At 33.6% G+C, this 22,638-nt stretch overlaps 2 protein-coding genes across 2 annotated transcripts; both read right to left on the bottom strand.

The window, feature by feature from the left end:
- Positions 1–370: 370 nt before the first annotated feature.
- On the bottom strand, positions 371–21,769 carry LOC149480237 (protein arginine N-methyltransferase 1-like). The gene is made up of 10 exons (XM_089706647.1): positions 21,728–21,769; positions 20,039–20,122; positions 7,824–7,947; positions 7,558–7,718; positions 7,207–7,371; positions 6,842–6,990; positions 6,091–6,238; positions 5,518–5,607; positions 4,581–4,730; positions 371–2,714 (listed from the first exon to the last, which is right to left on the bottom strand). The coding sequence occupies exons 3-10, from the start codon at positions 7,885–7,887 to the stop codon at positions 2,571–2,573; spliced, it is 1,071 nt and encodes a 356-aa protein (XP_089562773.1). The 5' UTR covers positions 7,888–7,947; positions 20,039–20,122; positions 21,728–21,769; the 3' UTR covers positions 371–2,570.
- On the bottom strand, positions 12,977–20,111 carry LOC149480238 (protein arginine N-methyltransferase 1-like). Its single transcript, XM_089706645.1, has 8 exons — positions 19,919–20,111; positions 19,646–19,806; positions 19,207–19,371; positions 18,842–18,990; positions 18,038–18,185; positions 15,638–15,727; positions 14,142–14,294; positions 12,977–13,738 (listed from the first exon to the last, which is right to left on the bottom strand). The coding sequence occupies exons 1-8, from the start codon at positions 19,980–19,982 to the stop codon at positions 13,586–13,588; spliced, it is 1,083 nt and encodes a 360-aa protein (XP_089562771.1). The 5' UTR covers positions 19,983–20,111; the 3' UTR covers positions 12,977–13,585.
- Positions 21,770–22,638: the final 869 nt, after the last annotated feature.

The raw sequence follows: 22,638 nt of genomic DNA, 5'->3' as shown, positions 1-22,638 counted from the left end.
ATTTTATATATAAGTTAGTAAGTAAATCTAAATCCTAGCTTTAAATTAATTTTATACGAAATAAAAATCTTGAAACGACGTGTATCTTTTATTTTAATAGCACAATATCCATTAGTAAAAATTTTATGAATAAAGGAATAAGTGAATAAGTGAATAAGTTTTTGTAACAAAATGAAATACTACATGAACCTATGTTGCTCGGTATCGGCTCCCTGAGCAAAAAAAAATTAATTTCGCTAAAATAGTTTTTGAGTTAAATCATAACTAACAACAAAGAAAAATCTAATATCATTTTTCTGTAATAAGGCCAAACGTAAACTTATGTAATCTTATTTCTATGGACTAAGGGACAAATAAATAAAAATAAAAATTCAATGTCATCACAGAATTTATAATTTTACTTGAAACCTTACATGCGAATACAAAGCTTATACAGTACTTAAAACTAAATTAAGATTACAGCTAATGTTTGAGGTCGATACTTCTTAGGCTGAATCTAAAATACTTCGTTCTACGTAGCGTAGACGATTTGAACCTTTTTCGTATTGCCGTCCCTTTCTATCGTAAAAAAATTCATATATTAGAGCGAGATAGCATAAGTATGTCGAGACAGTTACTATTTTCCCGTTCTTCTATTATGGTACATTTACACATTCGTGTTCGTCATTCGACGAATCATTCGTATGAGAGTGTCTTAACACACCACTATTCGTAAGTAGTACAGTAATTTAAGATTACGTCAGAAAAACACTCTTAACACGAATAAGCGAATGTTTAGGCGAATATCGAATGCACTGTATAAATATGCGTGCTCGTTATTCGCCTCGATGTTCGTACGAATGTGTAGTCACCATGATGTTTTATTGATAGCAATAAAAAGAGACAGCTATAGGATATTACTAATCTTTTCACAAATATTGTTAGGTAAGTGTTAGGGATATTTAGATATTAGGAATCACTGCAATACTAATATAATATCAGTGTATTACACAATTTTGGATTAAAAACTTAACTATAATTATAAGTAAAAAGGTGCAGATAATACTCATTCATAAGATCAATAATTTGGTTATTTATTTTTATTTTTCTCTTTTCTGTAATCATGCAATCTCATATAAAAAAGTATGCTGTAGTTGCTAGATAACTAAAAAATCGTTCCTTTTTACTTATATATAATAGTAATGCCTCTTTAGAATTATTTTACTCCTTTACTTGGTCGAACTATCTTCGTGAAACAAACAACTATTGTTCTATTTGTTATACAGAGTAAAATGAAAAATTTATTGGTAATAAATACAAGAAATATTTAAATGTAAAATCCCAAAGTAATTTTACTAATTAGTACAATTTATTGATGTAACACAGAAACCTATATTTATGCTAACAAAACTAGATGAGAATTATTTGTACACAAGTACAAGTTTATATTTGATACAAATTATTTTCAAGTTATTTAAAAACGAGTTTAAACCACAGTTATCTCATTTGAACTAGGATTCAGACAAAACTGCGTTTTATATAAAGATAGAATAAGACACAGTTATAACTGTACATATACATACATACACACGCTGTATACAGTGTGTGTATGTATGTATGTGTACAGTTATGTATTTTTACATAAATTATATTTTTATTTATTCTTCCTTGACGTAAAACTTTTAGGAGAGACAATTTTTGTCAATTCTAATTTAACACTCAAACGAAATAATGTTAATAAAGGAGCATAGTTTGAGTACAAACATAGTGGAAAAGATTTAAAATTACATTTTATTAAATGAAATTGATAATCGTTGTTTGGTTTCTAAACGTGAAATCGACGGTCGGCATTATTTTGTTGACATAAACATAATATTATGTATGTAATTTACTATTGTATTGGATCGATTTCGGTATGTTGTCGTTACAGTACAGTCAGCAATTTAAGTCGCGCAATTCATTTACATACATGTCCTATTCAAACATTTGATATAAAAAATATAACTAGCGTAGACAAAAATACTTCAACAATAAATCCAACAAGCGAGTTTCATTGCACTTTATCTTATATGGTACCAATTAAACAGCAAACTTAACTTGCTGACTGTACCACTAGGCACTGTAATCATTAAAATCGACGATTTACTATCACGTTTTAAAGCAGGAGTACATCCAGTATTAGAAAAAGACACGAGCTATATCGTGTAGCGCCATCACTTTCCCGCATTGTAATCACTCCAACTAGAACAGTGGTATGACGTCTTAAAACAGAATTACATACAACTACAAATCAAAGTACAATTGTTTTGCTGACTCCACATAAAGTTAATCAAAGTAATCTGCCGACCGTACACACGAGTGTACTATTTTTCGCGTAATCTGCCGACCGTCGGTACCTATATTTTTACTGACCCTACATTATGAATACAATCTACCGACCATGCGTAATCTGCCAACCGTACCTCATCATCACGCACGAGTGTACTATTTTTCGCGTAATCTGCCGACCGTCGGTACCTATATTTTTGCTGACCCTACATTATGAATACAATCTACCGACCGTACGTAATCTGCCGACCGTACCTCACACACTAGCGCATTCTATAGTGGTTCTTCTCTTGCACCTGGCAGAGCTCGCCCTTGAAGGAGATCTCGATCTCGAAGTCGAGGTCGCGGTTGTTGCGCGCGTTCGGGCTCATTGAGAACGTGCCCATTATCTCTTCGCCCTTTTTCACCTGCGAATTATTATTAAATCGTTACATTTTATGATGATACAGTCATGTTTAAAATAAATAAATAAATATATAAAATATTGAATTACAATAAAACAATGAGTATAAATTATTATATTTTAAAAAATATTATTATAAAACAATTTGTTCTATTAAGGGCTGATTTTTCAATCTTTGGTTAAAACTTATTCGTCGAATAATGTATAAAACTACCATTTTAAAAACGTATTCTAATTGCCCGTATTTGACAGTTTACGTGACTTTTTAAAAGTATCGTGTAAAATTTTATTGGACGGATAAGTTTTATCCTTGTCTAACAGCTACATATATCTAGGAAAGCTAGTATCATTTAACGAAAACTGTAATGAAGAAGAATTAATGGGACGTGGAAGAAATTTTGGGCTCAAAAAGAAATTTTAAAAGGAGACTACCACATAGGATTGAAGAGAATAGTGATGGATACCTGTATTTTACCTAGTTTGACATACGGGAGCCAGACATGGACATATACAAAGAAAATTAAAAACAAAATTACCACATGCCAACGTTCAATGGAACGAAGTATATTAAAAATAAAAAAAATACAGAAGATTAGAAGCAAAGACATAAGAAATAAAACTAAACTAACAGATGCTCTCCGCCAAGCTCTACATCTCAAATGGCAATGGGCGGGTCACATATCGAGATATACAGATAACAGATGGACATTACTGACAACTAAATGGGCAGGACCAACAGGAAAAAGGAAAAAAGGTAAACCAAGAAAGCGATGGGCTGATGATTTAATAGAAACGGTGGGCAAAAACTGGATGAAAATTTCACAGGATAGGATTACATGGAAGAGGAGAGAGGAGGCTTTTACCCAATAAGGGGTCCGTGGAAATAAGAAAAATAAAACTAACATTAGATACTAAAATAGATTAAGTTAAACTAACAACTAACAAAACATTTGAAATGTAAATTTTGATTTTTTCACGGAATAAATGAGCTTTATTATTATTATTATAAGTTTTATCCAAGCATTGAATAATCGGCCCTCAATAGATTAATATACACAACAATTTAATCAAGAGACAAGACCCGATCGCGACACGGCGTAGCGTAAATCCGCTTTTAAATGAGGCAAAAAGAAAACATCTCATCATTTATTGTCCTCAATTTGTTTTGAGGCAGCGCAAATTAAGTGGCAGCGCAAACGGGCCACCGACCACAGCCACTTATATTACTTTAGTGGCGTTGGGTATAAAATCTTAAACTCGCGTCAGGACACGTGACCTGATCGAAAAAGCGTAAGACGGATGGATATCAAACATGCTCAACGTTAATAATCAAGTTTTCACTTCTGCCGGCACTCCCGGAGTGCAACCCGTCTTTTTTTTGAAGTGAAAACTTCTTTAGCGGCGTTGGGTATAAAATCTTAAACTCGCGTCAGGATACGTGGCCTGATCGAAAAAGCGTAAGACGGATGTTTTTTTTTTTTTTTGTAGCCCTTATATTCCATGCGTAAGACGGATACTTTTTGGAATGCCAAAATATCAAACATGCTGAACGTTAATAATCAAGTTTTCACTTCTGCCGGCACTCCCGGAGTGCAACCCGTCTTTTTTTTGAAGTGAAAACTTCTTTAGCGGCGTTGGGTATAAAATCTTAAACTCGCGTCAGGACACGTGGCCTGATCGAAAAAACGTAAGACGGATGTTTTTTTTTTTTAGCCCTTATATTCCATGCGTAAGACGGATACTTTTTGGAATGCCAAAATATCAAACATGCTGAACGTTAATAATCAAGTTTTCACTTCTGCCGGCACTCCCGGAGTGCAACCCGTCTTTTTCTTTTTAAAAAGCGTTGTGCTTTGCTTTGCCAACTCACCGTCATATACTCGTCGAAGTAGAACACGGTCTGCTTCCAATGCGTGTAGGCGGCCTCGGGCGCCGTGCTGAAGCCGAGCCGCTTGTGGCACTTCGTGAACTCCACGTTGAAGAACGTCACTAGCGCTTGGATGAAGTCGTTGCGGCGGACCTAAGAGAAATATGAACAGTTAATTATTATGACCCATACTAATATTATAAATGAGAAAGTAACTCTGTCTGTCTGTCTGTTACTCAATCACGCCGTAACTATTGAACCAATTTGCATGAAATTTAGTAAAGAGATATTTCGATACCCGAGAAAGGACATAGGATAGGTTTTATCCCGGAAATCCTACAGGAACAGGTTTTTCTTTGAAAACGCGGGCAAAGCCGCGGGCGGAAAGCTAGTAATCTATATATATAAAACTCAAAGGTGACTGATATAGTGATCTATCAACGCACAGCCCAAACCACTGGACGTATCGGGCTGAAATTTGGCATGCAGGTAGATGTTAGGACGTAGGCTAAGAAAGGATTTCCCGAAATTCTGGCTGGAACGGGGAAAAACGGGGATGCACGTACAAAGTCGTGGGTGGAAGCTAGTCACTTATATTATGTAAGCTATGGTTGATATCAGCTGAGTTACATACAACTAGCTTTAACCTGCGTAAAAAGTAGCCCATGAGCAAATACATTGTGCACCAATTTCACAATATAAATAGGAAGAAAGGTTTGTCTGTAAAAAGTGTAATTCATTTTCTATGAAAATTCTTGAAAAGCAACGTCTACATTACAGTAACTGGTTTCAAATAGGCAGATTTAACTTTGAATAAGTATTCTAAGTTTTTTGACAACACAATTTCTGCTCCATAAGTCTAAAATCAACATCATTACCACTAAATTGAAAAAAGTATACCTAGTAAAATAAACATAAAATTAAAGATCCATCAACATACCTGCAGGTGGAACTTGGACTCGAAATTCAGATCTTCTTTTTTCACTGTGTACAAGTCAATTTCCTTCAGCAAACATGAGTTTGTAACCACCTAAAAAAATTATATTGCAACTTTAATTATTGTTTGTAAATCTTTCAAAATGTAAATTGTATAATCAAAATATATAATCCTCGAATGAGAACTACAGAAAAAAAATCTTTCATAATTGTTGAACCATAAAAATGTTTCAAATAATAAAACAAAACAAAAAATCAACATGAATTTAAAAAAATTTTGCCTCGTAAATGATTTAAATTATTTAAGAAGCGATCTGTTAAAAAAGGGCCTGAACCTTTTGAAGAATGCAAAGCAACAACAAAACAAAAAAATTGGTTGTCTGTAAAGTCGGTTAACTGGCGACAGTTGAACGTGACAACGTCCGATTGTGCTTCTTTGTCGCTCGTTCCGCGCTCTCGCTTGCACTTCAAGCCTTACATGGAACGCCTCAGAGCGAGGTAATGCCGCATGAGTCATGTTTTTTCGTGCGTGCAGCCGGCTCTATCGAATTATAAGACGTTGTCACGTCAAAATTACCTGTTTAGCATCAACAACGTCCACCAGTGGCTCCGAGATGGCCACCTTCCTGATGGAGGACATGTCAAAGCCATATACATCGTCCCACCAGTTGATCTTCTCATCCTTGTACTGACGATCTTCAATACCACAGATGAATAGGGTACATCTGTTGAAGATAATACTTTTTGATGGAGTTCAGGCCAATAAAATTAATATTTTATAGTTGACATCAGGTAGTATGGTTATTAAAAAAATTATCTAAGTTTTTTATAACTACATAATACATTCGGTATATAGAACACTGTTAGGGTGCTTTCGATTTTTTCGACTGTTAGGATCGTCCATGCACTGTACGCCTAACACACCGCTTCGGCACTGCAGCCGTCCGACATGAAATGCATAAATTGAAAGCGCCCTTAAATACTGACGCTCTCACTTGGAGGTGGTCTTACTTCAAAGAAAGCTACTTCAAATTCAATAAATTAATGAGAAAAGGAGAAGACAAAATTATATTTATTCAAGAAAACAAGAAACAAAGAAAATGTGATTATGCTAAAAAACATAGCTTGTTATTTATGGTTGAATAAACCCAGATATTAAATTTTTTTAAATTAAAGTTGTTGCAATCTTTTAATGGGTAAATGTAATAAAGAATGATAATTTTTATAAATTATTATTAATATAATTAACCTACAAAACAAACCACTGTAATTGTTCATAAAACACAAGAAATAACAAAGCATTATAACACAAAATAACCAAAGCATACCTATCAGGGAACAGCATGCCATCCTCCTTCAGCCACTTGTCTCTCGCGTATAGCACAGTGTCAAGCATGCTCTCGTAGAAAAGGCAGTAGCCCATCCACTCTGAGATTATGATGTCCACCTTCTCAACTGGGAGCTCTACTTCTTCTACCTATAAATGATTAAATTGTAAATTGTTAGCGGAAGCTTTGAATATCTTTAATATAAACAATTATATGGAATAAGTGATTTTAAGATAACTTTTGTTCATCGTGATGACCTTTACCACTTCAATGTTTTACAAACATAATATTTAATTATCTCTTAAATCTATAGAAAAATCTACGTTTCAATTATAATAAATTGTAGACTATCAAAATGTGCTTACCTTTCCCTTAACAATTTCTATAACATCACTAAGCCTATTCGCCTCCACAATCTTCCGTGCATAGTCTACAATATTGGAACACTCTACAGCTATAACTTTGGCAGCCCCAGCTTTTGCAGCGAACATTGACAGGATACCAGTCCCACAGCCAATGTCTAGTACGGTCTGTAAAATATGATTAATAATGAGTTTGTTATACTAATTCATATTAAAAAACACTACTTAAAAAAATTAACTACTAACAATGTAGGAATGCCGAAACACGTGAGAGCATTTAAATGGAAATATGTTTAATACATAATCTCGTGTATTTTATTTGGAAAGCTATAGAGTTAAATGAATAAAACTTACTTTTCCCTTAAATAAGTGCTTATTGTGGTACATAGCGTTTCTGTATGTAAGCGTGCGTACTTCGTCCTTTAACATTTCCTCGTGTATACCAAAATGTGCGTACGAATCAAAATAATAATCTCTGGACGTCATCTCCTCCGCTGTTACAGTTTTATCGGGTCCTACGACATTTTTAAATCATTTATAACAACTAATTGCACATAACAAAAAAGCACGTTTCTTCGCTAGGACGCCGGCATTTTCAGATTCAAAGGAAAGAAACATACCATTTTCCTGTAGGGGTGTGGATGCTGCTGAGGTACCTTCTTGTGCGACGTCCATGCTTTCCATTGTATTCTATTATATAGTTATTTCTCAAAAGACGATTAAAGGCTTGAATATATTTATAACCTTCAAACACCAAATATAACTGTCACTAATCTTAAATTATATTAATTTGATAACTCATGTATCATTCCGTAGCACAACTATTATAGTTAAATTGATAGTTAGGTACATATAAAAATATCACAATCTAAGTAAATTAATAAAGCATTGAAATGCTCGATTCTATGAATTGAGCTTCTCTTCAATAAATTAAACAGAAAGGGGACGAACGAAAGCGAAACGCGAAACCGAGCGCGAAACCGTGCGAAAATCACAGATGCAAAAGTCAACGTAATACCGAGTCACAGATTACCAAGAAATTAATACAGACTATACAATTAAACATTTTATCTATTATCTATGCCCTATAAGGTTTTTAGTAAAGTGAAACTTTTATTACATCGTCTCAAACTTTTCGGTCTGTGTAGCGCATGTCGCGTGTATCGCGGCTGCCGAGTAGGTATACCGTATACCGTCGGGTTTTTAAATTCAGGATTTTTCGAAATAGAAAAAAACTAAAAATCATAGTCAATAAATAATAACGACATATATTTTTAACAGTATTTATATTATAATTACTGATCATACTTTATGCTTACGTTAGTTAAACGAGCTTACTAAAATGATGATAAATTTGACTATTTTTTGCCATTAAAATGATTGTAAACAGGTAAATGCATGAGTATTGAGGAATATTGTAAATAACGTAAATATTATACACTTGCCTGTGAAATTTTATGCCAGAATTTGGTTTCCAAACACTTCCGCAATTTTGCATAATACAATACATTCTTTATATTCGGAAAATATTTATTAAATAAGTAACAATATTAGCTTAAATATTCGAAGCGACGCAATTTTTTTGACACACATGCCATATTGACAAACTGAGAGTTGCCATAATTTTATTATGGTGACTATACCCATAAACAGGGAGTGTGACTTTTTAATGATTGGCTCAGATACTTAATTTATTTAGCATAAATAATAATTGTCTCATCCAACAATGCTTCTGAACAAGAAGCTTATATCTTATACACTGGAGATTTCGGTATGAACATTTGACGTGTAACAAGAAAATTGTTGTGTTCTATCACTTTCACACCTAACTTGTATTGCCACTGTTAATACGAAGTTTTCCCAAGGCTACTATGTATGCTGTAATATTCTGTTCAAAAGGTTAGTTTTTGTACATGAGTTTGTTGATAAATTGCCAACAACGTCATTCAGAAGCATTGTTGGATGAGACAATTATTATTTATGCTAAATAAAATAACTATCTGAACCAATTATTAAAAAGCGATATTCCCTGATTATGGGTAGTTACCATAATAAAATTGTAGCAACTCTCACTTTGACAATATGACATAAGTGTCAAAAAAATTGCGTCGCTTCGAATATTTAAGTTATTAATGTTGCGTATTTATAGGTAAACCAGAATCTGATGGCAATTAGGGAAATCAAAATTTAGAGTGTGCAACCCTAGGGAAAATGGACTGAACGATCTTGATACTGCGTACTTTTTATTTTGTCCTCAATATCATTAGTCACATTACACAAGTGGATAATACTGTATTTAATAATGAGATATCCACGTATTATTATGTAGGTACTTATTACATGTATAATATACATATTACTTTTCTAAAATACATAATAATATTATGTATTTACACATACCTATATTTGAATATATATAATTATGGCATGTGAAAATATGGATGTAATGATAATGCAGATCAAAACTTAATATTTAACGATTGTTTATAATTTTTTATAAAATAAAACAATAATAAAATAAAATCATGTTTATTTTCGTAAGCATTAACACATTATAAAATTGACTTGTACACCTTGGACTTGACAAATAGCCGAATTGGAAACTCCCGTAAGTAATAAGTTTTCATAAAATTATATTTTAATCAACAAACAATATTATAGTTACCTATTTATAACATTTTTAATTTAAAGTATCAAAACGGGTAAGTCCAACTTAGCAATAAAATCTTTCACGCGCTTTAAAATTGAAAATTGTGATGTGTTTGACCCTTCTTCATCGAATATTTTTTAATACACATTGTAAACAATACCTCTTGCTTGTGATCGCAGCGGTTTTATCGACATTTTGAAGATTTTGAAGACAAAATCCTAAAAATTAATCATCAACACAAATAATTTGACAACCAATTTGATAGTTGTCAAATAAAGTTGCCACATGAAAATCTCGTATTTTTGAAATATAAATATGCCATCAGATTCTGGTAGACCTATAATAAATATTTTCCGAATATTAATAATGTATTGCATTGTGAAAAATTGCAGAAGTTTTTGGACACCAAATTCTGGCCTATAATTTCACAGGCAAGTGTATATTTACGTTATTTACAATATTCCTCAATACTCATGCATTTACCTGTTTAGAATCATTTTAAAGGCAAAAATCGTCAAATTTATCATCATTTTACTAAGCAATCATGTTAAATAAGTTCTTTTCCTAATACTTTCATCATTTTTCAACAAGTTTTCAACAAACAAATTTAACAAGTAAGGTAACCATGATGATGGGTTTTTACGGATAGCGACGATAATATATTGCTAAACAATATTATGATGAACATTTAGAACACCATTTTAAATTTTTTTATACTAGTAATGAAACAACACACGACATCGGTATTGCACTCACATATTGTGGTTTGTTCTTTTTTACATTGAAATTTATACTTTTTAACCTAATATTTTTTTGTTTTACGTATTTCAGCTTTCCAAAAATGAAATAAAAAGAAATAAATGGCTGTCCATAGTGCATATCAAGGGTAAAATTTATCAACATGCCAGAATATGCAGTTTGCATTTTAAGCCTGAGGATTACGGTCCAGAAAAAAAATACCTTTTGAAAAGTGCTATACCTTTTTATTAACCACATTCTTGTTACTGCGTCTCAACTGATAAAGTAATTTTAATTATATTATAATTAACCACCATGAAACCATTAGTGACCGTAAGTACAGCTCCTGAAAGACATACGAATTTCTGAGAACTGTAATATCGTTACCACACATCAACATGCAACTCTCCCTTTGGAATATTGAAAAGTTTTAGACTGAAGCTTGAGTAACCAAAACGATGTTTTAATGTATGTAGCACTCATTTTAATTAAAAAATCGTAGTATGAGATCAAAAGTTATCAAGCGTTATTTAAAACTATCATTCTCTACCAATTAAAATGGTATGTACCTATAAAGATGATAATTATTCATGTAAGTTGAGCAGTAATATTATAATATAAATACTGTTAAAAATATATGTCGTTATTATTTATAGACCATGATTTTTAGTTTTTTTTATTTCGAAAAATCCTGAATATACAAACCAGTGTGGTCACCCACGGAAAGAGACAAAAAACAACACTGACGTCATTCAAGGCTATATTTTCTTGTGACAAGTTAATGGTCATAGTGCAATCTCCAGTGTATTAGATATAAGCTTCTTGCTTCTGAATGATGTTGTTGGCAATATATCAACAAACTCATGTACAAAAACTAACCTTTTGCACAGAATATTACAGCATACATAGTAGCCTTGGGAAAACTTCGTATTAACAGTAGCAATAGGTACCAAGTTAGGTGTGAAAGTGATAAAAAACATAAGTAAGGGTCAATGAACTTGTGCTCAGTCGTCAATCCTGGACGATATCTCCAGTGTTTAGATATAAGCTTCTTGAAACCCACTGATTGTTCACAATGTGAACCCACTCCTTCGTAAGTACCTTCATTCAGTCAGAAATGTATGTTATCAACGCTCTACTGGTTTTATCGCATGATTCCATTTTTAGCAAAAAGCAACAAAGTGCAAAGAAATAAAAAATCATGGTGAACTTAGTGGAAACTGGAAGTATGGTGGACGTAATATGGAACAGGAGCTCATTGGAGTAGTATTATATTTTAAAAAAATACGAAAAAATTTCAAGAATTACATTTCTTAGTAGATGGTAGATACGTATGTTGTATAAAGAATTTGATGTTGATATTTATTTCATATATACTTACTACACCTGTGCGGGAAATTGCTTAGTACTAAAACAGGTTTATATTCATATTTACATAGTAATGTGAAAGTTTTCATTTCGAAAAATTTTGTGTATATTAAATTGAGTTCCTGGGTGATCTGGAAACACAATTGGGCCCGGAAGATGGCGCTGCAGTCACTCCTCCTAATGGGATGATTGGTTGATTCGTTTTCACATTAGCTAATATTATGTATTTTTGTTGTTAGAAAATTAACTTAATTTAATGTTTATAATACATTATTATTGGTATAAATAAGCCAGTGTTCGTCTCACATTGCTGTACCTGCCTACCTACCCTACCAGGGCCTAACTTTGTTCTGGCTATTTTATTTTGATTATTTGTAATGAATAATTACAATTATAATAGAGTGCAAAAAATAAATACTTGCGTGAATATATTTTGTTTTTTTTTAAACAATTTTTTTATTTAAAAAAATATCATTCCGACCGCGGCTTTGCCCGCGTGGAATTAGGTTATATCGTGAATCCTGTTTTATCCCAGAGAAGTGTTCAGTCCGGATAAAAAGTATCCTATGTGTAAATCCAGGCAATTAGCTATATTTCATCAAAATTGGTAATGTAGTCTTGACATTATTGAGTAACAACTAACAAACAAATATACAAATTAACATCCAAAGTTTCGCATCAGTTTTACTGTATTAGTGATATCTTCCACTCTTGACTTTGACTGAGAAGAATTAGGGTTTATAACTTCTTTCAGAAATAGTACCTTTCATTTCTGGGCATGATGTAATATCTACGTCAGCATCAAATTATATCTAAACAATTCAGTAGTCCGCGTTATTGAGTACCATTTCATTTTTTCAGAGTAACAATATTTTTTGTTATTTTAAAGATTACTTATAACCTGTATTATTTTGTAATAAAATAAACATTACGAAATAATAATAATTATTAATAGTGTCTAACTAAGTAGTTGTTAAAAAGAAGATTATTTGTTTATAAGCAAGAAAATAAAACCAATAAATCAACAATTAAATATATTTATAACAATATTATAACTGTATGACGACTCCATACATGTTTGTCCCGAGTCGGCCAGCGGCAGCGCGGCGAGTTTGCAAGAATGACTTCGCGCACACCCGCGTTCGCGATAGCGAGCTATTAGACTCCGCCCACCAAGCAGTGGATTTTTTTTTTTGTGTATCGTCTTAAATCATTTACAACATTTTTTATAGGTACTGCAAAGGCAATGAGACTATTAGAAACGTGAAAAGTAACGTAAAAACGTCTGTAGTGCCATCTATTATTGGTTTAGCATCGCCAAATCGGAGGAGAATAACTTGTTTATAGTAGTTTCATGAGATGGCGTTGTTTAAATATAAACTTTTCTGTAAAATTAGTTAAAATCGAGCGAAAATGAAATTAAATAATAAATAGGTAGGTTCCATTTACAAAAGTATGTAAAAAATTATAAAAAGCAATGAAATTGCAATTAAATCTAATTTTATTTTTTGCTGGTTAAAATGATGCACTTAGCGGCATCTATTGGTAGTCGGATGGCATTAATTCTGTTTTGTATGAAATGAGCCAGACATGCTATCACGTTTTGAAGCAGGAGTATATCCAGTATTACACAAAGAGACGCATCCTATAGTGGTTCTTCTCTTGCACCTGGCAGAGCTCGCCCTTGAACGAGATCTCGATCTCGAAGTCGAGGTCGCGGTTGTTGCGCGCGTTCGGGCTCATTGAGAACGTGCCCATTATCTCTTCGCCCTTTTTCACCTGCGAAACGAGATTCTTTATTTGTAGAATTATTGAATTTCTAAGAATAAAATATAGTATTAGAAACTATTATTTAATTTTTTAACTTTATCTGTTTTATTCAAAAAATTATGTAAGTATTTAGAATATATGTATTATAAAATTAGACTCTTCACATGGGAGTTTCAAAAAACTATCCATTTTATTTTAAATATGTAAACTTAGCAGTCCACACAACTTTAGCAATTGTAAATTGATAACAGAACATATCCACAATAATTACACAAGCCACATCTCACTTTAAAATAGTTGAAGACCTCCAATTAGAACTGTGAAACTGGTCGTCTCTTCAAGATTTGAATCAACTTTTTTTTTTATAGTGGGGAAATCTTCTAAAGATACCAACGGCCCTGAATCAACTTACCATCATATTATACTCGTCAAAGTAGAACACGGTCTGCTTCCAATGCGTATAGGCGGCCTCGGGCGCCGTGCTGAAGCTGAGCGGCTTGTGGCACTTCGTGAACTCCACGTTGAAGAACGTCACTAGCGCTTGGATGAAGTCGTTGCGGCGGACCTAAGAGAAAAGATTAATTAATTAATGCTATGATTTATAAAAAAACTTTAGATACGTTACCCGCTCTCTATTTTGGCAAGAAAAAACTCAGCTAAGTGCCCGAGTTACAGAAAAGAGCCATTCGCTCTATATATAATTTGCGTGCTCGGGACTCACTAAGAGATCATTTTAAGAATACTGGTATCCTGACTGTACCATCACAGTATATATTTAATAATATTTTGCATGTACACAAAAGCTCTGACTTACACACAAGAGTAGGAGATAGACACGATTATGGCACAAGGAACAGGAATAGAATTGAAATGCCATTTTTCCGATTAGCTAAAGTTAAAAATTCATTTATGGGTCAAGGTATACGCTTATACAATAGAATTCCTCACAATATTAAAGAGTTTAGTAGTTCTAAATTTAAAACTTACATAAAAAATGTACTAGTTCAGAGAGCGTACTACAGTATTCAGGAATATATGGACGATAAAGACCCATGGAGGGTTGTCGCGTAAAAACCACAGGACAGTTCTTTGGCATATTATGTAGTTAGATATAAGTTACATATTTTGTAAATTTATTGACATTATTTTAAAAGAGCAACTATGGAGTTTCTTGCCGATTCTTCTCCATAGGTACTGCTTTCCGAATCGGTGGTAAATGTTAAAAATACTATGTAATGACGATTCGAAAGTGCTACTAAATAGTAGTCTTATTGAATAAATGAATGTTTGAGTTTGAGTTTGTTTGAGTTTGAGTTTCACTTAGCCACGCACCATTCAGCGTCGTGGCTGGACGTTCTTTTAATTAACTCAGATTCTATATTCATCTCTTTCTAATAACAGATAAGGCGTATGTTGACATCCATGTTGTTTCCCTTTCTCGCAGCGATCGGACGGAGTATAGGGCCATATAGTGCGTTAGTAAGTAGGTATGTATTAATTACGCTCTTTTTTAGTGCAATGATGTTGGCGTATGCCGCGTCTACTAGTATATTAGAGTCATTGATTTAATGTATATATTTTAAGTGATTATGCGTATATTTGTTCTGTAGTGCAGTTAAATACACTTATATTTTAAAACTGCTGATAAAGGCTGAGTTTTAGATTTTTTTATGTACAACTTGAAGTATCTAGGGTCCCCATTTAAAGCTATATTCAAATAAATTAACAAGATTAACTCAAGTGAAATAGACAAACTAAATTATACATATTTTATTATTGTATTCAAATTAATAATTAATATGTTAGAATTATCGAAAAAAATCATTTCAATATTATTACAATTTTATTTCCATATCCAAAACCTACACCTAGTAAAGTAAACATAAAATAAAAACTCCATCAACATACCTGCAGATGGAACTTGGACTCGAAATTCAGATCTTCTTTCTTAACTGTGTACAAGTCAATTTCTTTCAGCAAACATGAGTTTGTCACCACCTTAAAAAATGAACAGAGGAACTTTAATTATTTGTAACTTTTGTGAGTTTTGTCAGTAACCAGTTATGAAATTTTCTGTATAGTCAAATAAGTACAGAATTAAATAATAGAAACAATAATTCATGTGAAACTGATCCATATAAGTGGCCAATGGCCATATTTCTACAAAAAATCAACAGAATTATATGATAAATAATAACATGTATTTTCATTTAGGACCGTTTTTGGCCGAAATTCCCCCGTCTGTAGGTAAACTGGTCAATGAGTATGCAATTGTATTGATATTTTTCACGATAACTGTCATAGAATCCGTAAATGTTTCAAAGAATTGTCTTGATTTGGTTTGTATTCTCTTTCTTTTGTGACGTGACTAGACTCAAATGTAATTATTATTATATTTTTTTCCATGTTGTGTTGTCCTATAATTGTTTGTCACAATTATCAAAATTTTTAATTTTAACTTGTACCACAGAATACATAATAGTAGCTAAACGCTACAGAACGGACACTCTCCGCCTCCCGCCAAAATTAAACTAACCTCACCCCGCGCGATCGTGATTAAAATGGGCCACATTTTTCTGCAAGGACGATACGCAACGAAGATTGACAACATTAATCAAATTGACTTAAAGTAATAGTCACAAATGTGCCAACCATAAAGCGTTAACACACACATTTGCAGTCTCTACAGTGTGACTGTCAAAACGATAATTTTGTATGGAGTGTCCGGGGTGTGCCTGTACCTAAGCCATAAGTATTGTTGTGTTGGGTGACCTCAATAAATGAAAAAAAAAAACATAATCTCAGAGTTATGTCCCCACAACTTTTGAACTGTTAAAAAAACAATACACCCATTATTATTATTATTATTACACGCTTTATATTAGCTTCACCTGTATGTTTGTTTGTTTGTAACCGACTTCTTTGGGCGCGATTTTGACCAGGGATGTAACGGAGGTAGTTTTATCGGAACCGAAATCGGAATCGGAGTTTTCAAATTTGGTTTATCGGAATCGGAATCGAAATCGGAATCGAAATCGGAGGCAGGGTCAGTTTGTTTAAGGACAAATAAAACATGATTTATAGTCAATTCTTTTCATTTTTATTTTTTATTATAAAATAAAAAACAACTGCGAAAAAAGAATTGGCATAATTCCAAATGAACAAAAGATAAAATTAATGAATTTAAAGTTTAATTAAAATTAAAACCCAAAGTAGCGTGTTACATTTGGTGACATTACAATAAATGAACAATAGCTAAAGCAAATTAAATCAAAATGGACTCCAAAAATAATGTATTGTACTTTATGAACAAAAGCTTTGATGCTTTGTCCCCATCCAATCTATTTCTTAAAGAGTCGTAAATTAGGCCAGCACCACTAAAAAGTTGTTCACTAAAAAGTCGAAATCCTATACCTTCCACAAAATTGAAGGGTAGGTCTTGCAAAGCAATCATTTCCGAAATTAATCTGTCAATTTCCTTAGATTTAGCATGAGAAGTGCTCCATTTTGTATTCTTCAGCAAAGTTTCTTTTAAAGTCATTTGTTTTTTAGCATCCTGAAGAGGCGTCGAAGTCGAAGGTGCACAGTATCTTTTTTTTCTGTTCTGACTTAATGAATTCTTCATATTCAGTGGCATGGACAGACTTCAAATGACTTTTTAAGGACGTTGTCGTACCTCCCTTTCTTGAATACGTCTTCATACACAGTTTACACTTTGCCGAATCTGAATTAACTTCATTGAAGTAGTTCCAAATACAACTGGACTTAGGTTTCATTATCCCACACAAAAACAGATCACTTTCATTGATAATAAGCCGCAAAAATCAAAACAATTATCTATAACCTATAAACGTGTCTTGGGCGTAACAGCTAATAACAACTAACAAGTGAAAAAATAATTGATGATAGAGTGCACGTAGTGGGGGTCGGGGGATTCCCCGCGCGACATGTATGAACCTGTTCGGCACAGGCCGTCGCGCGCCGCCCGCTTTGTTTCGTTCGACCTCCGATTAACATCCGATACAAAAGTATCGGAACCGAAGTCGGAACCGAAAGTGTAATAATAATCGGAAGTTCCGACTTAACGGAACCGGAATCGAAGCTCCGTTACATCTCTGATTTTGACCCACTTTAAACGGCTAGATTTCGTTCAAACTTTGTAGATTTATTGAGGACCGATGACAATACACTAATTTGATAAAATTGTCTATTTTTTAGTTCGGTTTTCTATAAAAAGCGTGTTTTTTTAGTTTTATTAAACTATTATTATTTAACTATGAGAGAGTACAAATCTAACACAACAAATACCTGTTTAGCATCAACAACGTCCACCAGTGGCTCCGAGACGGCCACCTTCCTGATGGCGGACATGTCAAAGCCATACACGTCATTCCACCAGTTGATCTTCTCGTCCTTGTACTGACGATCTTCAATACCGCAGATGAATAGAGTACATCTATAACAATAGATAGTACATATCAGAATTTTGTAACTTAATTAATATAAATTTACTTATATAAAAAATTACAAATTGTTTGTATAAGTTATTAAGGTGAAACTGTATTTCAGGAGAACATATTTTAAATATTTAAAACATTTAAAGAATTCAAGGACCTGCACTACAAATAAATATATTGCAATATATTTCAGTATAAGTAGTAAACACACAAAGGTCAGATTCAACAAGAAACAACCATCACAAGCGCAATAACTCGAAAGTTTGGTCTGACTGAAATCAACTTTTTTGCGAAATTTGTGAAAAATAAATTTTTTTCGGACGCGATATTTTGGAACAATATAGAACAAACCTAGAACAACTCAGAACAACCGCCAGAATCGTGATATCTTAAAAGTGCGGTGCCAGCTCTAAAATCGGATTTTTTTTACTTTTCTCAAAATGTTTAATCTCAGCTGTATGCAATTCTGGAACAAAGTAGAACAAACCTAGAACAACCTGGAACAACCTTTAAAATTTTTCGAACTTCAAAGTGTGGTGCCAACTTCCTGGAGGTCCAATAGTTCCTGAGATTAGTGCGTTCAAACAAACTTTTCAGCTTTATAATATTAGTATAGCATACAACAAAGCATTTTACACATTTAACCAAGACATACCTATCAGGGAACAGCATGCCGTCCTCCTTGAGCCACTTGTCTCTCGCGTATAGCACAGTTTCAAGCATGCTCTCGTAGAACAGGCAGTAGCCCATCCACTCTGAGATTATGATGTCCACCTTCTCAACTGGGAGCTCTACTTCTTCTACCTATAAATGATTAAATTTTAAATTGTTAGCGGAAGCTTTGAATATCTTTAATATAAACAATTATATGGAATAAGTGATTTTAAGATAACTTTTGTTCATCGTGATGACCTTTACCACTTCAATGTTTTACAAACATAACATTAAATTATCTCTTAAATCAATAGAAACATCAAGTTTTACATTATAATAAATTGTAGACTATCAAAATGTGCTTACCTTTCCCTGAACAATTTCTATAACATCACTTAGCCTATTCGCCTCAACAATTTTCCGTGCATAGTCTACTATATTGGAACACTCTACGGCGATAACTTTGGCAGCCCCAGCTTTTGCAGCGAACATTGACAGGATACCAGTCCCACAGCCAATGTCTAGTACGGTCTGTAAAATATGATTAATAATGAGTTTGATATACTTATTCCTATTAAAAACACTACGTAATAACTCAGGCCCCGGAATCACAGACACAATAGAAAATCTATTGTGTCGTGGACCTATCGGGCCGCTTGGGGCTCAATGGGTTAAAAAAATTAACTACTATAATAACAATGTAGGAATGCCGAAACACGTGAGAGCATTTCAATGGAAATATATTGAAAACATAATCTCATGTATTTTATTTGGAAAGCTATAGAGTTAAATTAATAAAACTTACTTTTCCCTTAAATAAGTGCTTATTGTGGTACATAGCGTTTCTGTATGTAAGCGTGCGTACTTCGTCCTTTAGCATTTCCTCGTGTATACCAAAATGTGCGTACGTATCAAAATAATAATCTCTGGACGTCATCTCCTCCGCTGTTACAGTTTTATCGGGTCCTACGACATTTTTAAATCATTTATAACAACTAAATGCACATAACAAAAAAGCACGTTTCTACGACAGGACGCCGGCATTTTCATTTTTCAGATTCAAAGGAAAGAAACATACCATTTTCCTGTAGGGGTGTGGATGCTGCTGAGGTACCTTCTTGTGCGACGTCCATGCTTTCCATTGTATTCTAATACATAGTTACCTATTTCACAAAAGACGATTGAATATATTTATAACCTTCAAACGCCAAATATCTTTTATATAGCGTCGTGCATTGTGTATGACCTTGGCGGGACGTACGTCCAAACTCCAAAACTAGATCTGTGCATACATTAATGGCGATTATGGTAACGCAATGCAAATTATTATCAGAATAGCTTAAAGGCTGGTTTACACTTTGATTAGAGCGAGTGCAGGTGATTAGTGACTAGGTGTGGACAGCAACTGTTTAGTGCAAGTGATTAGTAGGCTGTGTAGTAAAGTGAATAGAAGCGTGTTCTATTTTTTTGCGAGTTGACTGCGAGTAGCCACGTCCCGCGCGCCCTCCCTTCCCCCTCACTCGCAGTGTGCCTGCCTAAACACGTCTGGACAGGAGTGTTTAGTGTTAAGTGTTTAGCGTAGTGTGTAGCGTCGCGAATTGGACACTACTCGCACTACTCACCTGCACTCGCAGTGAATTGGACACTACTCGCACTACACACCTGCACTCGCACTAATCACCTGCACTCAAGGCTGGTTTACACTTTGATTAAACCAGATTTGATTTGTAAACCAGACACTAAACACTCCTGTCCAGACATGTTTAGGCAGGCACACTGCGAGTGAGGGGGAAGGGAGGGCGCGCGGGACGTGGCTACTCGCAGTCCACTCGCAAAAAACTACCCTAATAAAATTCAATTCCTCCTAAACGCCTCCATGGTGGAATTTGGTATTTTTAATCAATGATAGACCTAATTATGAGCAATCTATCTGTACCGGTCACAAGTTGCACTTTTGAGTTTTTTGGAAAAAAAATAAAAAGTTCAAGTTCAGTAACTCAAACTACCCTTAACTATATAATATTTTGACAATTGATTCTTCCTAAAGGCTTCCATGGAGGAATGTGTTTATTTTACCAATTATAGACCTTATTAAGAGCAATCTATCAGTACCGGTCATAAGTTGTACATTTGAGTTTTTTGGAAGAAAAAAATAAAAAGATCAAGTTCAGTAACTCAAACTACCCTTATATAATATTTTGACAATTGATTCTTCCTAAAGGCTTCCATGGAGGAATGTGTTTATTTTACCAATTATAGACCTAATTATGAGCAATCTATCAGTACCTGCGAAAGTAACTCTGTCTGTCTGTCCGTCTGTTACTCAATCACGCCTAAACTACTGAACCAATTTTCATGAAATTTGGTATGGAGATATTTTGATACCCGAGAAAGGACATAGGCTACTTTTTATCCCGGTAAAAAGACGCAATCCCGGAAATCCCACGGGAACGGGAACTATGCGGGTTTTTCTTTGACTGCGCGGGCGAAGCCGCGGGCGGAAACCTAGTAACGACATATATTTTTAACAGTAGTTTATATTATAATATTACTGGTCATACTTTATAGGTACATACAATTTTAATTGGTATAGAATGATAGTTTAAAATAACTTTTGACTACAAAGCTTGGATATGAACCAATATATAGCATTAACATCCATTGTAAATAGAGGAAAGTTGTGTTTTGCATCAGATGCTGTTTACCAAATTGTAAGCTACTCAGATCTTCTTTTTAAACGCGTTGCTTCGACGGGTCAATTTCAAGCCAAAATCATCAAAGAAAAACTGTTTAAAGCAGCCTTGCACAAATTTCAGCTAACTTTACAAAGTTTATTTTTCAAAATGTATATTGAGGAATATTGTAAATAGCGTAAATATACACTTGCCTGTGAAATTTTATGCCAGAATTTGGTGTCCAAAAACTTCTGCAATTTTTCACAATGCAATACATTATTTATATTCGGAAAATATTTATTAAATACGCAACAATAATAACTTAATTATTCGAAGCCGCGAAGCGACGCAATTTTTTTGACACTTATCACTTTGCTTATCACTTATGCCATATTGTCAAAGTCACGTCAAAGTGAGAGTTGCTACAATTTTATTATGGTAACTACCCATAATCAGGGAGTATCGCTTTTTAATAATTGGTTCAGATACTTATTTTATTTAGCATAAAATATAATAATTGTCTCATCCAACAATGCTTCTGAATGACGTTGTTGGCAATTTATCAACAAACTCATGTACAAAAACTAACCTTTTGCACAGAATATTACAGCATACATAGTTGCCTTGGGAAAACTTCGTATTAACAGTGGCAATACCAAGTTAGGTGTGAAAGTGATAAAACACAACTGGGCAATATTTTCTTGCGTCAAATGTTCATACCGAAATCTCCAGTAGTAAGCTTCTTGATTTAAACTCTGAACTAAGCATATTATATTATTATAGATGTCATGTTGCTGACTATTTTATCAATTATAACTACTTTCGAAGATGTTCCTATATTATTTTATCGACCGACTACAAAAGTAAGGAGGAAGTCCGAAGTGCTCGATTCGACTGTATTTTTTAGTGTTTGTTACCACCTGCACCAGTACTTTCAATTGAGTGAACCGATTTTGACGATTCCTTTTTATTTAAAATTTTAAATCTGATCTAGATAGTTCTAACAATTCGAAGGCGGTAGTCATTTTAATAATTTTCGTTCACTATTGAGTAAGTAGTAACCCCTTTTTTCAGAATTCAATATTGACTAGTGAGTTAAGTAGAGGAAATTTTATTTTATTTA

Source organism: Colias philodice, chromosome 18 (assembly GCF_061535455.1).
Source record: "Colias philodice isolate Cphi_HAF_F1 chromosome 18, ilColPhil1 Martin Lab GWU primary, whole genome shotgun sequence".
Taxonomy (NCBI): Eukaryota; Metazoa; Arthropoda; class Insecta; order Lepidoptera; family Pieridae; genus Colias; species Colias philodice.
The sequence above is the reverse complement of the archived record's forward strand: the minus strand, read 5'-3'. Positions and strand labels throughout refer to the sequence as shown.